The following is a 16,536-nucleotide window of genomic DNA, read 5'->3' on the forward strand; positions in this document are numbered from 1 at the left end:
GCACCCTGAAGGCAGTGGTTCCGTTTATTCCTAAATCTTGCTCTCAAGGATGACACTTTAATCTTAGATCGTGGCGAGTCCTTGGGGCTTTTCAAGGTTTAGGCTGGTTTTCCTTCTAATACCCTTTCAGATGGAGCATTTCATAGGGGCTACATGTCACCCAAGCTGCCTTTCTTCTTTTTAGGAATCAATGCAAGGAAACATCAAAGAAGAACTTTCTTCAGTGACAGCTCAGGACGATGCCAGCACATCCAGGCCTCAGTCAGGCAAGTATCACCTGGCATTGCATCCTTTCTAGAGCCGTTACCACATTAGGCCGGGGCGCTTCACTTCTACAGTCATCCAGAGGGTGATAGTGGTGTTGGATGTGGGGGAAACAACCTGGGAGGGGGTGACCTGTACAGAACGAGCCTTAGGGTGATGATCCAAGGAGGGCGCCCGCCTTTGGAGTAGCCATCCCACCCAGGGAGATCCGGGCTGTGATTCGGGGAAAAGGAGGCCAGATGCTTTTCCACATCTCCAGGCTTCCCTTATCTTCTTTCCCAAGGCAGTACTTGATGACCATTTTCACTTGATTTCACCTGTATTTAAACTTATGGGTAAGGGAGAGATGGAGCACAAGTCATTTGCCTCAGGTGATACCCCCATGATAGCAAGCCTCTAAGTCCCAAAGCCCGTGAGGGACAGCTTTGATCCTTTGTGTCGTGGGAGTAGTTGTTGTGTTACAAGTCTCAATATATCCTGTAGGCCAGGCACAATATGAAGGGACCTTTCAAGGAGGATACCCAGTAAGTTTCAGAACCAGAGAATTGCCATTCTGTGTGATAAGGGTACAGTGACAAGTCAGGTTATGGGTGCAATATAACAGGGCATGGCTTCCTGTTCTTGGGGAGGCTGAGGTTTGGTTTTTGACAGTTATTGTCTCTTACTGATACATAATGTTTTATGATTGTTATACAATTAATTCATCAATCATAAAACATGTTATGAAGTAAAACCTTGCTGGATTTTGTTAACAGCTCTTTCTACATTACTTATTTGCAAGGTGGATGTAGACTATTGGAGTCTAGTGGTTATTAGAAGCTACTAAAGCCTGGGATAAGCAATAAGGGTTGGGACAGGTTTTAGTAACAATTAAACCTCCATTCTGTGTTTATTTGTAGGAAACGTGGAGACCGCTGCCGAGCTGGAGAAGGAACTGATCCATGCCAAAGAGGAACTTGAACTCATAACGAGAAAAGAAAGAGAAAGTCGGGTGAGTTCTGCGCACAGGCTTCATTCCTAAAGCCAGTTTAAACCAGTTTTGGCACATTGGCCCCTTCAGTCATGGTATTCTGAGTTAGAGAAAAGGTACTTTTTAGGGAAGGAAGGCATACTGTGTTAGACATGCCATGAGCTGTCTCCTTACACAGTTGGAACATTAAAATCGCTCATGCTAATTGTTTCAAATAAAAATCATTGTTAAACATCAGAGATGTTTTAACATTTGGCTGCCATATTTCTGAGTGTGGTTGAAGACCAGCAAATGAGATCATTTGAGGCTGATGCTACAGAGGACAGGTGGGCATGGTGTGCCCCCAAATGTCTAGAGCACTTCATTAACTGATATTGTGACAGAAGATGAAAGGGAGGTGACCTGGGGGAAGATGCTGGCCTTGGTCTTCCCTTGTGATGTTATGTGGCCTTGCCACAGACTTTGTCCACTCTGCCCACCAACTCCAGAATGTTCTCTCTTCCCAGGTGGAACTCTCAGCCCTCCAATCCATGGTTGCTGTGCAGGCAGAAGAGCTTCAGGTTCAAGCTGCTGACATGGAGTCCCTAACCAGGAACATGCAGATCAAGGAAGACCTAATAAAGGTCTCTGCAGGCACTTGAGTTGGGCCAGGGCCGATCAGAGTCCTGACTGTCTTTAGGGTGGCCCCAGACATTATAATCAGATCAGACCATCCCATTGCTGTATTTCTGCTAGAGCTCTACTAGTAATGTACTTAACAGGGATCAAATCTGCTGAGTTTTCCTTTGGAATGGGAGTTGCTCTCCTTGTGAGCCTTGCACCTCCATGTGGGTGGGGAGGGGACTGTTTCAAGGAAGATGTACACCCTCATTCCTTCAGTTGAGTCTGTTTTTTGGTCACCAGGACCTTCAGATGCAGCTTGTGGACCCTGAAGACATCCCAGCTGTCCAGCGACTGACCCAGGAAGTCTTGCTCCTTCGGGAAAAAGTAGCCTCCTTAGAATCCCAGGGTCAGGAACCAACAGAAAACCGCAGGCGTCAGGTAATGATTTCTCTCCTGATGTCACTTCAGGGAAAAATGTGGTCTTGATGATTTCCGAAGTAGCCAGCCTGTTTTGTTTTCTTTTGGTAGCAGTAAAGAGACTTTGATCTAATTTTCTACCTTGATTCACAGAAATTATGGTTCTCTTATTCTGAGATTAGGGATTAGATAGGAATAATGATGTGTTTTGTTACTAGACCTACTCAATTTTACCTCCAGACTAATAAGTGTTGCTACCATCTTGGTAGGGAGATATGATTATTTTGGCTACCTTGTACTTTCTGGAAGGATTTTCTTTTACATCTTCTTCTTTTTTAATTTTTTTTCTTCTTAAAGTTGGAAGTACTTGGGAAAAACATTACCTTTTCTACTCATCGTGTAAGTTATATGTGCCTGGGTGTAGGAAGGGAAAATATGGCATAGAATTCCCTGAAGGAATAAAGTATGTTGAGGTCTGGAGAAGAGAAGATGTGGGGAGCGTGCTAGCTGTCTTGGAGTAGAGTGCTAATGTGCAGAGGAAGTATCCGCCTTAGTCCTCCTTGGCCTGGAGGAGATCCAGCAGCGTGGAAATGAGTGCTAAAGAGGCAAATTGTAGCTCAATAGGAGGAGACCCTTCCTGACATGCAGAAGGATCCAAGTGTGGGGGTTGGACTGCCCTGGGAATTAGGGAGTTCTGTGTCCTTGGACGTCTTCCCATTGAGGAAGAGACATTCCTGCTCAGGTAGTGATGGATGAGACAACCTTTAAGTTCCCTTCCAACTCTGAAATTCTGACCCTCCCCAAAGAAGCCAAACTGTCATTTCTCGCTGTGCTTTTCTCTCAGCTGCTGCAGGTGATGGAGGGGCTGGTGGAGGAGCGGGGCCGGCTCAACGAAGCCCTACAAGCAGAGAGACGGCTCTACGGCAGCCTGGTGGAGTTCCACTCGCATCCAGGCGGGTAAGAGGGTGCAAGCTTGTTCTCTTGGGAATACACACTGGGGCAAAGTCCCTTCTCTGTTACCAGAGGCAGACAAAGGCGGAAGGAATGCAAAGGGGCCCCAGTGCATCCCATTATCTGCCCCAAGAAGACCCTGTTTATTGGAGGAGTGAGATAGTAAAGGGCCAGGCAGAAGCATTCATTTCTGTCCATAGAATCGTTGAACCGATATTGAGCTTGCTGCTAAATGGGCGCATTCCTTGGGCCACTGCAGTTTTCTTTCTTTATGTTTTGTCATTCTGCTTTAAATTTTTTTTCTATTTCCTCTTTATTATACCACTTTCTCATTTTTCAGGAATTCCTAGTTAATTTCCCTTTAGTTTTGTTCTTCCTTTTCTACATTCTTTATCTGGAAATAAAGATTCTGAAAGGGATATTTAAGAGAAGAAAGACTATACAATAAAAGTGGACCAAAGATCATTTGAAAACACCTTTTTCTTAGTAGTACTTGAATCTTTGTTATTGGCATTTGAAAAAATATCTTTGAATCTTCAGTTTCTTTATGTTGATAATCTTTTCAGGACTCGGCAGAGTTACCCCAAAATTTAATAACTTGTAGGGGGAAAAAAGTCTTTAGAGAAAGATTCTCTCTGGTCATGGTTTTCTTTAAAATTGCAACTTGTTTTAGTAATCCACATAGGACAATTCTTCTTTAGTATAATGTGTGGTTAGGGAAGTAAAACATGTAATAGAAAATTGGAATTCTCTCAAGGTGATATGAGCTCTGGGGGAGAGCAGGAGATTCTAGGAAACTCCCTTTCTGTGAATTTGGGCTAAAACTTGCAACTGAAGGAGTAAGGGTTGAAATAGGTCTAACAGGCAATCAGCAAAAACATTGATGCCTGTAGCAGGATGGGGGCTTTTCTGATGTCCTAGATAGCAATTCGTTTGGAAAACTTAGTGACTCCAGCTTCATGGAGCATCATTGGATCTCATTCAATCCACTTTCTAATTCTTCCTTTCTGTGTGGCATGTCCAACCAGCTCTGAGCAAGATCAAGCCCTTCAGGTGGAGCTGGAAGGAGCCCAGGTGCTACGCAGCAGGCTAGAAGAGGCTCTCGGAAGAAGCCTGGAGCGCCTAAGCAGGCTGGAGACCCTGGCTGCCTTTGGAGGTGGGGAACGGGAGAGTGTGAGAGCTCACCACAAGCATGCCTTCTGAGCGCTGGCGGGTCAGGCTGCAGCCCAGGATGGAAAACGATGTTTGCACTAACAGAGAGAGAGGAGAGAGCCTTGTTTGACTTGGACAGAGATAACTGGTGATTTACTAACGTTAGAACTGTTGCAGTTTAGAATCAACTCAGAAGCAAAACTCAGTTCAATACACCTGTGTTCGCTTTTGTATATGCCTATCTGATCTTGCGGTGGAGGTTACCAAATGTATTTGCACATTTAATCCATTCCATTTTAGTTTATTCCCACCCATTTTCATTCCCTCCCTTTTAGTCTCTCCCCTTACTCCTCCATCCCTTCTGTGGGCCAAATAAAGTTTTTTTTCGCCCCTTTCCTCAAACTATTTTAAATGTTCTACATCATGTCACAAATGCATGCGTGTGTATTATTATTTTTTCCATCCAGAGGATTCTTGCTTTTGAAATGAGGACTGCTTTATGACCAGAACATAACTGTAAAAGAAATAGGTTGAGGGTCTATGAAGATGATTTTCTTGAAACAGCAGTAGCATCTTTTGCCTGGAAGAGATTTAAAATGAGGAGAGTAGCAATGCAGGGCTTAGGGAGTGGGGAAAAGCACTATTTGTGGGATGGGTAAGGGCCAAGGCATTTTGCTTCATCTTTGCTACTCCTTCGGGGCCATCATGTCATGTAAATGTAGATTAGGACCAGCACAAAATTAAGCCTTGAATCCTTATTTGCTGATCATTTGAGGCCTCCTGGATCAAGGACCAGCTGCTCTTTTCTCATGGGATCTGTCCAAAGAAGCCCTGGGATCCTTCTGGCCCAGAATGTCTTATGTATGAAGTTCATTTCAGAACTGAGTTTTCCTCCTCTTTGAAAGCTTTCCACTGGTAACGGTAGTGATGGGGACAGGAGGCAGAGACTAGCGAGAGAGCAGCATTACCCCATACTTAAGTTGAGAGTCAGAAGAGACTTGTGTAGGCACTTGTGTTTGGCAGTGGGGAAAGAGGGCTTGGAATAGACAGGCTTCCTGGGTGCTTCCCAGATGAGTGCTAACACATCTCTCCAGTAAACAAGAACAGCTCCCGATCCTTGGAGAGCTTTGAATAGTTATAATTCACTGAACCAATGTGTCACTTCCGTTTCATAAGAGGTCTCCCATAGGCATAGAAGGCATGACTATCTTATAGTGGCAGGACATGTGTAAGAAAAGCTGCCCAATGTGTTGTACTAAATAATTTCATTTTCAACATCTTTACTTTCAAGGTTTCCAAGATTATAGGCTATGGGGGAAATAAAACTTGTTAGTTTAGACTAGGAACTCCTGGAATTTTTTGCCCAGTTAAGATGATTGAACATTTGTTCTGACTTGGGCAGGGCCCAGAGATCAGTTTCTGACCATTTTACATGAATTTTTTTTTCTTCTTTTCCCACATTCATGTGCCGAGTGGCTGGAACTTTGTTCTGAATTCCATCCAAGTTTCTGTAACCTTAGCTGGGCATGTAACAGATACCGCATAACACAAACTGGAGTGGCGAGGGGAGAATAGGAGAAATTTTCCAGTCACGTTTAGACTGATGAGTACAATTTGCATCAGATTAATCATCTACCCATGGGATATGGAGGCTTGCTATTCTGAGACTCCTTTGGGGAGGGAAAAGGCTGCTTGAAGTAAGAAAAATGAAGAGGTAATCACTGAAGAAGCGCAGTAGATTAAACCTAAGATAACTTCTTCCAGTAGTCAGGAAGAGTATTGTTCTTAAGAGCTATGAAAATGGCAGAGTGCTGCCAACCCATCTGGAGAGCAAAGGTAAGAAGGAAAGCTCTGGAGTCCAAGGGAACATAGGTTGATGATAGATCCAAAGCCGTAACTCAAATACAATAAGGCCTCGTGATATTTTTGAATATCTGTTCTGTCCCGATCATTTTCAATCATGAAAATTAGAGATGTTCTCTTGTTCTTTTTTTAAGCTATTGTAAAATGCCCATCAATACCCCCATTGAAGTGGACTGAGAAAAAGAGTAGGTTATGTAATTGATACCAGTACTGAACCATTTCTTCTCTTTTCTGTCTTGCCACTGGGCTTCAATCACAAGGCACTTATGGTTTATAAATGGACAGGGCGGATCCAGAGAGTATGGGTATTTCAAAAGGGCGAGTTAAGAGTGTGAACTTGGTAGCCCAGATGTAACCAAATACTAGTGTGAAACCTTGTTTAGCTGATATGGGACCTGAAGCCAGAGCCTGAAGGAGGTCTGCTGGTTTGGAGATTTTATAACAGATTGACCCATTCAGAGAACAGGAATTTGTTAAACTTGGTTCATTAGCCCACAGAGGAGTGCTTAGATGGGGTAGCACTCCTGTTACCCTCTTCTCAATGTAATCTGAGGCCACCATGACTTCAAGGGTACAGACCTGGTCTGGGACTGGATTTTTCTACCTTTTCTTAGGTTTTCCAGCAATACTGTAATTCAGTATACATTGTAGACTTAAGAAAAAAAAAAACACCTTTTTATTCAAGAGGGAAAATGTTTATTGCTCTAGGACTGCTGGTTTTAAGGTATTTTGTTGGAAACCTAGAGCTTAAATTAAGAGAAATCCACATTAAGCACTAGAATATATTGTACAATGTATAGTGCCCGTTCCTCCCCTCCCCCACATTTCTTTTTTCTTTCTTTCTTTTTTTTTTTTTTTGCAGGGCAATGGGGGTTAAGTGACTTGCCCAGGGTCACACAGCTAGTAAGTGTCAAGTATCTGAGGTCGGATTTGAACTCAGGTCTTCCTGAATCCAGGGCTGGTGCTTTATTCACTGAGCCACCTAGCTGCCCCTCCCACATTTCATCTCATTTGCTTTTCTTTCATTTGGAGAGTGGGCATTCTGCTATGTTTCCAGTGTTATGACTTTGAGAATTTGGGCTGCTGCAGTGGGCTTTGTGAACCACTGAATGTTTAAACTTAAAGTGGCGTTCAAGAGGTTTATGAACTGAAAGGGAAAAATCATTCCCTCTATATTATTTTCATTTGTAGTTTTAAAATCCGTGCTGTTTAAATGTAGAATTAAGCATTTCTTTGATCAGCCCTTCCTTTTACACAATCTCTCCAGCCCACTATCTATCCATGTTTAAAAAAAAAATCACAATTGGGTGATGGTTGTGTGTGCCATGGGCTGTTAAAACACCAACCACCAATCAAATTCCCAGACTTAACCTTTTATCATTGCCACCTCTTTCCTTCCCCAACCAAATCCCCATTCAATTATGGTGTACAATCCTGCTAATACCTTGCACTTTCACAGAAAGAAGTGAATCTTTCATTCCGTTCTTTCACTAGTCACATGCCTATAAAATTATGACACAAAGGAATTGTTCAGTTAAGATCTGAAAGGTATCAACTATCAAAACAAAGACCTCTTTTTGAATGTAGTTTTAGGGTTTGGTTTTGGTTTTTGATACACAAGAACTACTAAGGATGCAGAGTGTTTTGAACCTAAATCTACCATTGATTTATTTCTCTCTTCGTAGATCATTTAAAAAAAAAATATATTGTAGGGGCAGCTAGGTGGCACAGTAGATAGAGCACTGGCCCTGGAGTCAGGAGGACCTGCGTTCAAATCCAGCCTCAGACACCTGAAACTTACTAGCTGTGTGACCCTGGGCAAGTCACTTAACCCCAATTGCCTCACAAAAAACCAAAACAAATATATATATATAGTAATGTTTCTGCCAGACTCCCCTACGAGTTTATACATAGGTGAGCATCCAGGAAAGCACAAAATTACCTAATATTTTATGCTAATGTGCCCTATTCTTGCATTGTGACACATGCATACTCTGTAAGAGTTGAAAAGACAGGTGCCTGTGGCAAATGATCTGGGAGCATTTTATCAGAGGGTCTCTCTATTTCCATGCCAAATCGGACTTTTCTGTGTCACCAAAAGGATCACATCAAACAGGTCTTTTTGCTCTCAACAGTCAGCTTTGCTTGTTAGTCAAAGTAATAATTCTTCCATCGCTCCCCTTTGTTTCAGAGATATTGTTAGAGATGTAGGTAGAAGGCTTTCCTGAGCTTATGTGAGAGAACCCTGGCCCCTTGTGGCAAGAGGATGAATATTTTTTCCGAGCTTCATAGCTTTTTGCAGAGAAAACCCTGCATTTGCCACAAAATGAAAAAAAATTTAAGTGCTTAAAAACCCAGCCTCCACCCTGTTCTGTGAAGGTAATGCCAGAATGAATGAAAATGGCATTTTTGTAAGTTAACCCTCAGTTAAATAATTCTAATAGTGCCACCAAATGGCCCCTTGGCGGGGTTGAGTTAAATGAAAGTAGGTGGGTGGTTCTATCATGTCACCTAGGGCAGAGGTATCAAACATGTGTTCCACAGTGCTTCTGAGTGAGCCCCAAACCAAATTAAAATGTAACTGGGGAGTATTTACCAAAATAAGTTAAAAGGCAATAAATTGTAGATAATAAGTATGTGGGTTTTTTAAGCCAATATGTGGTCACTGTGCACTGCTTACTGGCTCCTTTTTCTACTTGTTTGACTCAACTGACCTAGAGAGAGGGCTCAAGGGAGCATTCTCCCCTTTGTTGGATAATATGTGATATGCAGCTCTATAGGACTGGGAGAAAGAATCCCTGGTGGAGAGAGTTCAGCCGCCCCTGTGGTCTGAAAAATGCTACATTGTGGGGATGATCTCGGGGTAGTGATTTGAGTCTTCCGCTCATCTCTAAAATTAGTTTTCAACATTCCATTCTCCAGACACCCACAGGGATGACTTTCTCAGAGCATTTCATCATAGTCAGGGGACAGATATGTCCCTCCATGGGAAATGGTCTGAATGTAACCAGAGGTAAGTCCTGAACTCCCATTTAATCACATCAGCATTAAGCTGCCAGGTTGACTTTTCCATACAACAAAGTGGCCTTTATTTCTATTTTTCCTTCAGGAAAGAATGAAAAGTGAAGAAAAAAAATGGATAGCGTGGAAGTGCAAATATCAGTCTCATAGCACATTTCAGTCAATGGATGAGATTGCAATGGGGGACCATAAAGATAGAAAATGCACATGGCTTTATACAATTCCCAAAGGAATCAACTCAGAAGTAGGCTTTGTTCCCTCCTTCCTTTTGTACCTGCAAAATGGGATTCCAGAAATGAAAATCTGTCCATTCCACTGTTTTCTTCCTATTGTGTCTGAAATGCAAAGAGGGCAACGTCAGAAATGAAGTGAATACCTGCAAATATTTTATTTCAATGAACAATGTCAAGGGCAGGGATCTTTAGCTGTGCAACCCCTAACTGCATGCTCAGAATCCACTTCACATTCCCTTTGGCTGAAGGGAATTGTTCCGGCAAATGAATGTGAACGGCCACTGGTTGCCTTTCGTGTTTGCCTAAATGTGCAACACTCGCTTTTCTAAGCATTGATGCTCTTTGGTCTAAAAAAACTTTCAAGCCTTCTCTTAACCTGTGAGCCTCAGAGGTGCGTCTGTATAAGTATGCAAAAGCTTCTTTGTATGAAATTTGACTTTCCATCTCAGTTTCCTCCTTTGTGCTAAGAGTTTGTTGTTTTAGTAGCTTTTAACTTTCCTGGGATTGCAGGACTATTTAGAGAAAATGAAAGGATCCGTTGCTTTTTTCTGGGGGAGAAAGAAATGACTTTTATTACATTATCAAGAAACTTGACCCTCGTATCTTTCCAGGAATTCCCCATCCCTGCTCCTCTTCCCAATAAGTTTTATATTTATTTCCCTCTCGTTAAGTTCATTTTTGTGCGGTCATAGTGCCTTGTTGTCTGTTTCATCCTCCATTTCAGAACACGTGTTATATTAGTCATTAGATCTTTCAAGCAGCTTTCAGATGGATAAATGTTCTATTGGCTCAATAAAAGTCGACAAGGATCAATAGAAATGATTTGGTTTCATTCTGTTAGGGAAAGCTCAGTTGTTTTTCTTATAGGAGAATCAGCCTTTTGAGCATCACAACAAAATTCCAAGCCAAAAGCTTTTAAAAGTAAGAAACAAGGGTGAGTTAATGAGTACCTTTTTATTTCAAGTGGAGAGGAACTTACAGCCTCATCCTAGATGCCTCTTGCTCCAAAGCAGTGATGAAGAAGACATTATGTTATGTCTTCACACAATTTGGACTGGGAAACCTCAGAATCTTTGGCTCCTTCTCCTTAAGGAAATAGATGAAAAACAGGAAGCATTGAGAGAATCCGGTGTTAGGGGGCAGGATCTGCTTGAGAGAGAGAGAGAGCTTGGTGTAGTACAAAGTAGTGGACTCAAAGTCCATCAATATTTATTAAGCATCAGGTACTATGCCAAGCTCTGAAGATACAAAGAAGCAAAAGAGCCCCTGTTGTCATGGAGTTCACAGTCTAATGGGAAGGGGCCACCTTCAAAGAATTGTAGAAACAAACACATACAGGATAAATGAGAAATGATCAGCAGAGACGACCTTAACATTAAGGGAGATCAGGAAAGACTTCCTGTAGAAAGTTGGGTTTTATCTGAGACCTGAATGAAGCCAGGAGACAGACCAGGAGGGGGAGAATTCCAAGTATGGGTATGGACAGGCAGTGAAAATATCTGGAGAAATAGAGTATCTTATGTGAGAAACAAAGAGGTTAATGTCACTGGGTCATATAGTATATTGGGGATGAGTAGGGTGTAAGAAGACTGGAAAAGTAGGAAGGAATCAGGTTATGAAAGGGCTTCAAAAGCCAAATGGGATTTTTTTTTTTTTTTTTAGTGAGGCAACTGGGGTTAAGTGATTTGCCCAGGGTCACACAGCTAGTAAGTGTCAAGGGTCTGAGGCCGGATTTGAACTCAGGTCCTCCTGAATCCAGGGCTGGTGCTTTATCCACTGCGCCACCTAGCTGCCCCTAAATGGGATTTTATAGTTGACCCTGTAAGTGGTTACACCTATGCTTTAGGAAGGTCAGTTGGACAGAGTGAATCCCAGTTTTGAACCACGGTTCTTAGTAGCTGTAGAATAATTTCCTCTCTGCAAAATAGATAATACTTGTTCTGGTGTGTTGTGCAGAATGTACAACGTGCTATATAAACATGAACTACTCTGCTCCCGTGCATCCAGCAGAAACATGGAAAATACCACTTGTGTCCTTTATGGAGAAAACAGAAACTCGGGAGGAACTAAAGTCTCTCTGACTATGGTTTATTAACAATTAAATCGTTTTAATTATCCTTTTGGAAAAGCGATCATCTTTCTGGAATGTTTCCCGGGATTTCAGATCTCCCCAAGTCAGATTGTGAATGGTAATAAATGAGGTAGCGCTAGAGCAGAGCAGAGGAAGGCCGTCACTCAAGAAGTCCTTCCATAATTTACAAGCTCGTAAGACTTCCAGGTTACCAGAGGAAGCCATTGAAGAGACTCAGGAAATAACAGAAATCCAAGTAGCTATTTTGAATGGCAGTTGGCCGTTCTGCCAACACCACCAGGATGACTAGATAGTGGTACTGGTCTCTACCAGGGGAGATTATGGAGCAATTTGGAGCCCATTGTAGAAAGGGCAAAGGAGAGCTTTCTGATGTTTCTTCAGGGAATAGCAGCAGGTGACAGTACAACTGCGTGGAGGAGGGTCACTCTGGCTTAGAACAATCGCTCGTAAACGGCAGGAGGGTGCGGAAATGTGAGGTCCTCACCTTTTAGACAGTAGCCAAAGTGTTGCTTGAGAATGGAATTCAAGTGGACATTTTTCTAAGATATCCTAGGATAAGAGGGTTGGAATTCAGGAAGAGATAAATCTTGGAATCCATCCTGAGCTGGCAGGCCAAGAAACTGTGTTGGGGAAGTATTTACTTTAAATTAAGAGCCTAGGACCTCCTTGTGAACAGCTAGGAAGTACACTGGATACAGTGCCTGGCCTGGAGTCAGGAAGACTCATCTTCCTGAGTTCAAATCCAGCCTCAGACACTTACTAGCTGTGTGATCCTGAGCAAGTCACTTCACCCCATTTGCCTCAGTTTCCTCATATGTCAAATGAGCTGGAGACCAGATTTGAACTTGAAAAGATGTGTCTTTCTGACTCTAGGCCTGGTTCTCTAGGCACTTAAGCATCTAGCTTCCCCTTTCTGGCATCTAGGGGCAAACGAAGACACTATATACCTATTTGTGTTAGCCATCTCTAGGGCAGGGTGGTAGGGGGGAGGGAAGAAAAAAAAGAGAAAAAAGATGTACGTGACAACTTCATGATATATGTAATATGAATAGCAAGTTGTACATAATAGGTTTGCAGTTTCATGTGCAGTCATCTTTTTTTTATCGTGTCATGGAAATACTGGTTTTATTCCACAAATTACAAATTAAATAAATTTAAGATAATAAAAAAGACACTGAGAAGGGAAAGGATTTAAACAGGATTTATCAAGGTTATCAAGTAGAGAAGTCTTCTCCTTCCTCCCTAGAGGAAGTCTGGGCCCTAATTTATTTATTTATTTTTTTAAACTTTTTTTTTTTTGGTGAAGCAACTGGGGTTAAGTGACTTGCCCAAGGTCACACAGCTAGTGTTAAGTGTCTGAGGCCGGATTTGAACTCAGGTACTCCTGAATCCAAGGCCAGTGCTCTATCCACTGCGCCACCTAGCTGCCCCTGGGCCCTAATTTAACAGCCGCCCTTGGAACTTTCTAGTATGTGCCTTACTCGTTAAGAAGACCTATTAAGAAAGCAGCACCAAAAAAAAAAAAGAAAGAAAGAAAGAAAGCAGCACCAAAAACAATTGTGGATCTTTTGTCCAAGTCATAGCAATATGATACTTTCCTCTTGTATCATGTTGAGACTTTTAAAAAACATTTTCAAATCCTTGTACTTATGTAACCAAAGAGGTGTATGTGCCTGCTTTGTGTGCGTATTCAAGTTAGTGATGGACCAATACACTTCAAAAGATCCACACTTTCACAAGTTCTATTCTTCACTCTACCAACGCAGATAGCAATCCTTCCACACCTTAGCAGAGGATCTTTATAATTTGGTTTGGCAAAATAAAATTCATCAGCTGGTGGCCAGCCTTCTTGAGATGAGCGAGCTTCTCCAAACTAGAAGAGTCTTCCAGTGTTGACGAGACATACAGTCCATCCTTGAAGGCCTTCTGGCCTGGGGCTGGACCGACTAGCCAGCACTTGGACTATCTTAACTTAGCCTTCGAGGTCACCTCCACCCCATGACAAGAAAATAGAAGAGAACCAGATTTTAATAGAAAAGAAAATTGCCCTAAAATAACATTGGATAAACTCTATGGCCTGACCCAGATCACCTAAAGGTTTTTTTTTCCTTCTTTTTTGTGGGTGAGGCAATTGGGGTTAAGTGACTTGCCCAGGGTCACACAGCTAGTAAGTGTCAAGTGTCTGAGGCCGGATTTGAACTCAGGTACTCCTGAATCCAGGGCTGGTACTTTATCCACTGGGCCACCTAGCTGCCCCAATCACTTAAAGTTAATGCTTCAAATGTGTTATCTCATGTGATCCTCATTAAAACTCTGTGAGGTATGTGCTATTTATTAGCCTCATTTTAGCAATGCTGAAACTCAGGCTGAGAGAGCTCTGGTGACTTGCCCAGGCTCAAAGTCCATGTCTGGGGCAGGATTTGAACTCAGGTCTTCCTGAATCTAAGTCCAGTCTTCACCACATAGCCTGATCAAGGATCCACAGTGATCCTTGAACCACACTCTGAGAATCAGAGCCCTAGACCATAATCCTACTTCCTTAGAAAAATAGAAACAACAAAGTATAAATCGTAAAATATGGTCACAGACCACTTCTTTGGGTTTTAGTCTATTTTAGAAGGAAGAACTACTTAGATAATAATAGGTAAAAAAAAAGTAGGTAATTTTGCTGCTTGAGAAAAGCTTAGTAATGGAAATTCTCAGGAAAGAGGGTCATACTCTTAAAGACATATGTAAGATGAAAGATGAGGGAAGATGTTATTGTTGTTCAATTGTTTTAATCATCTCTGACTCTTCGTGACCCCATTTGGGGTTTTCTTGGCAGAGATAATGGAGTGGTTTGCCATTTCCTTCTCCAGCTCATTTGACAGATTAGGAAACTGAGACAAACAGGGTTAAGTGACTTGCTCAAGGTCACACAGCATAGACAGTGCACCTGACATGCATGGGATGAAGCTTCTGTTCTCAGAGCTAAGTTATGAATTTGAGCTCCCTTCCCTTACCCCACCACCACATGAACCCTATAACTTTCAAAAATTATAACAAGAGACCTTGTTTCAGTCATCCTTCTACAACTAAAGTAGATCAGTTCTCTTTATGGGAATTATAAAAAAGTAAAGCTCCAATTTGCACTGTCTTATGAAGAAAGATGAAACAAAAAGTAAGTAAGTAATTGGGCACTCACTGGCAAAGCCCAATTTAATTAGGTTGGAAAGGCCCTGAAGCAGAAACATTGATTTCTCCCCAGGGACCATTCCAGTGAAATAACTCTAGGCCTGATTTGCTAGAAAGAGCATTGGTAGTGTGTCTGTCTGCTTCATAATGCAAATGTGATCTTATTTTTTAAATGCATTCCCCCTCCTCCCCCCAATTAACACAATTTTCTTCCATCCCCCACCACTGAGGGGAAAAAGAAAAAGAAAGCCCTTTTAGCGATTCTGTAGAGTCAAGCAAAAGTTTCCTTCCTTGGCCTTGTCAAAGCACTGTGGTCTATTGAGCCACAATGGTGTAACTTGGCTGACAAAGCACCGACACGGGAGAACCTTCAATGAAGATTCTGCTCCCAGTAGCTGCCAAGCCACCTGCTGCTGTAGGTAATGCTGTTCTGTGAGACTCAGTGTGAGAGGAATTCCTAGAAACAGGCAAATTTATCACTATCCAGTCCTTTGGAGTCACAAAGACCAGGACTTTGGAAACAAGCAACCAGAGTAATGCCATCTCTCCTTGTGAATCTCCTTAGCCGAGATTCAAAATTTCCCTTGTTAGTCATATTGAAGCTTTCCTCCAAGCATGTTTGGGTTCAAGGGCAGTGTCCCTCATTTCCCAGGTGGAGAAGGCAAGAGCAGAGTATTTATGAGATGAGATGACAGAGGAAATGATGGTTTCAGTTAAGCAGGTACAGATGGGGGACTGTCACAATGTAGGGAGAGGCACAATACCTTTCTATCTATACATAAAGGCACCAAAGAATTTGTCCATCCAGGTGTCATATCTTGGTTCTGACAATTACTCTGGGAATTTTGGTTTCCCCATCAGTAAAATGAAGGGGATTAAACTAGTTGTTAAAGGTCCTTCAAGAATCAGTCTCTGATCAAATCAACCTGATTCTGAACTATTCAATCATTTAATAAATATTTCCTAATCCACCTAGCGGGTATGGAGGGTGGGTGGGTACAATACTGGAGGGGAAGGAGATACAGATGCTAAAGAAGCAGCGACTATGAGGAACAGGAGTTTCCTAGAGGTTAGACTAACTTTCTCAAAGTGGGTCAGAACCCTCTCTAACTGTAAATTTCTTTGTCACTGGAGTTCCCGTCACCTTCTGCAGAGCCAGTAGGTATTTGTCATCATCACTGATCACACACTGGTCTAGTCCAGAATGGTTGGGAAATCAGTGTAACAGACTGGTGAAGGGAGGAGCATCCTTCACAAAAGACCTATCAGAAAAGTGGTTTCCCAGAGAAGTCGAGGGATTCCCCTGCTGACGAGATAACAGACCAGGCTTGAGAAGGGGAAGGATTTTCCAGTTTGGATTGACCCTCACTTGGGGAAAGAAAAACCATAAAGAAATAGGGAGTTGTGAGAGTGAAGCCCTCTAGACAAGGAAAATCCAAGGAAGTTTCCATTTCCCCAGGAAGATAAGTTGTAGGGCATTTCAATCAACAGGCATCCTACAAACCAAGCCTAAGGCTTGAGTCTTCTTAGGACCCAGTGTTTCTAAGCAGATAGGTTGGATTTTGGTCCCAGTTTATTGATGGAGAAAGTGAAATTATTATACAGGGAGACAATGACTGAACTGGGAAGAAAACCCATGTTTTCTGGCTCCTGGTCAGCATCTGTGTTCACTTGCCTGCTGTCATGGTGAGTCCAAGACCTGGTGTCTTACAAGGGTGTCGATGGCAGTGCAAATAAATGCAAAAGTTCTAGTAGAAGAAGGCCAGCCTGCAGGTGTGGCTTCTTCTTCTTCTTCT

The 16,536-nt window shown here is 42.4% G+C and overlaps 1 protein-coding gene across 7 annotated transcripts in view; it reads left to right on the forward strand.

The window, feature by feature from the left end:
- LOC122754441 (myomegalin-like) overlaps positions 1–16,536 on the forward strand; it is a 125,193-nt gene that overhangs the window by 41,914 nt on the left and 66,743 nt on the right. For all 7 annotated transcript variants that reach the window (XM_044002865.1, XM_044002867.1, XM_044002864.1 and 4 more), the window contains 6 exons: positions 185–266; positions 1,164–1,255; positions 1,741–1,857; positions 2,138–2,275; positions 3,099–3,211; positions 4,234–4,361. In XM_044002865.1, coding sequence (XP_043858800.1) covers positions 185–266; positions 1,164–1,255; positions 1,741–1,857; positions 2,138–2,275; positions 3,099–3,211; positions 4,234–4,361 — 670 coding nt within the window. The remainder of the gene's footprint in view (positions 1–184; positions 267–1,163; positions 1,256–1,740; positions 1,858–2,137; positions 2,276–3,098; positions 3,212–4,233; positions 4,362–16,536) is intronic.

This window comes from Dromiciops gliroides, chromosome 4 (assembly GCF_019393635.1).
Source record: "Dromiciops gliroides isolate mDroGli1 chromosome 4, mDroGli1.pri, whole genome shotgun sequence".
Classification (NCBI taxonomy): domain Eukaryota; kingdom Metazoa; phylum Chordata; class Mammalia; order Microbiotheria; family Microbiotheriidae; genus Dromiciops; species Dromiciops gliroides.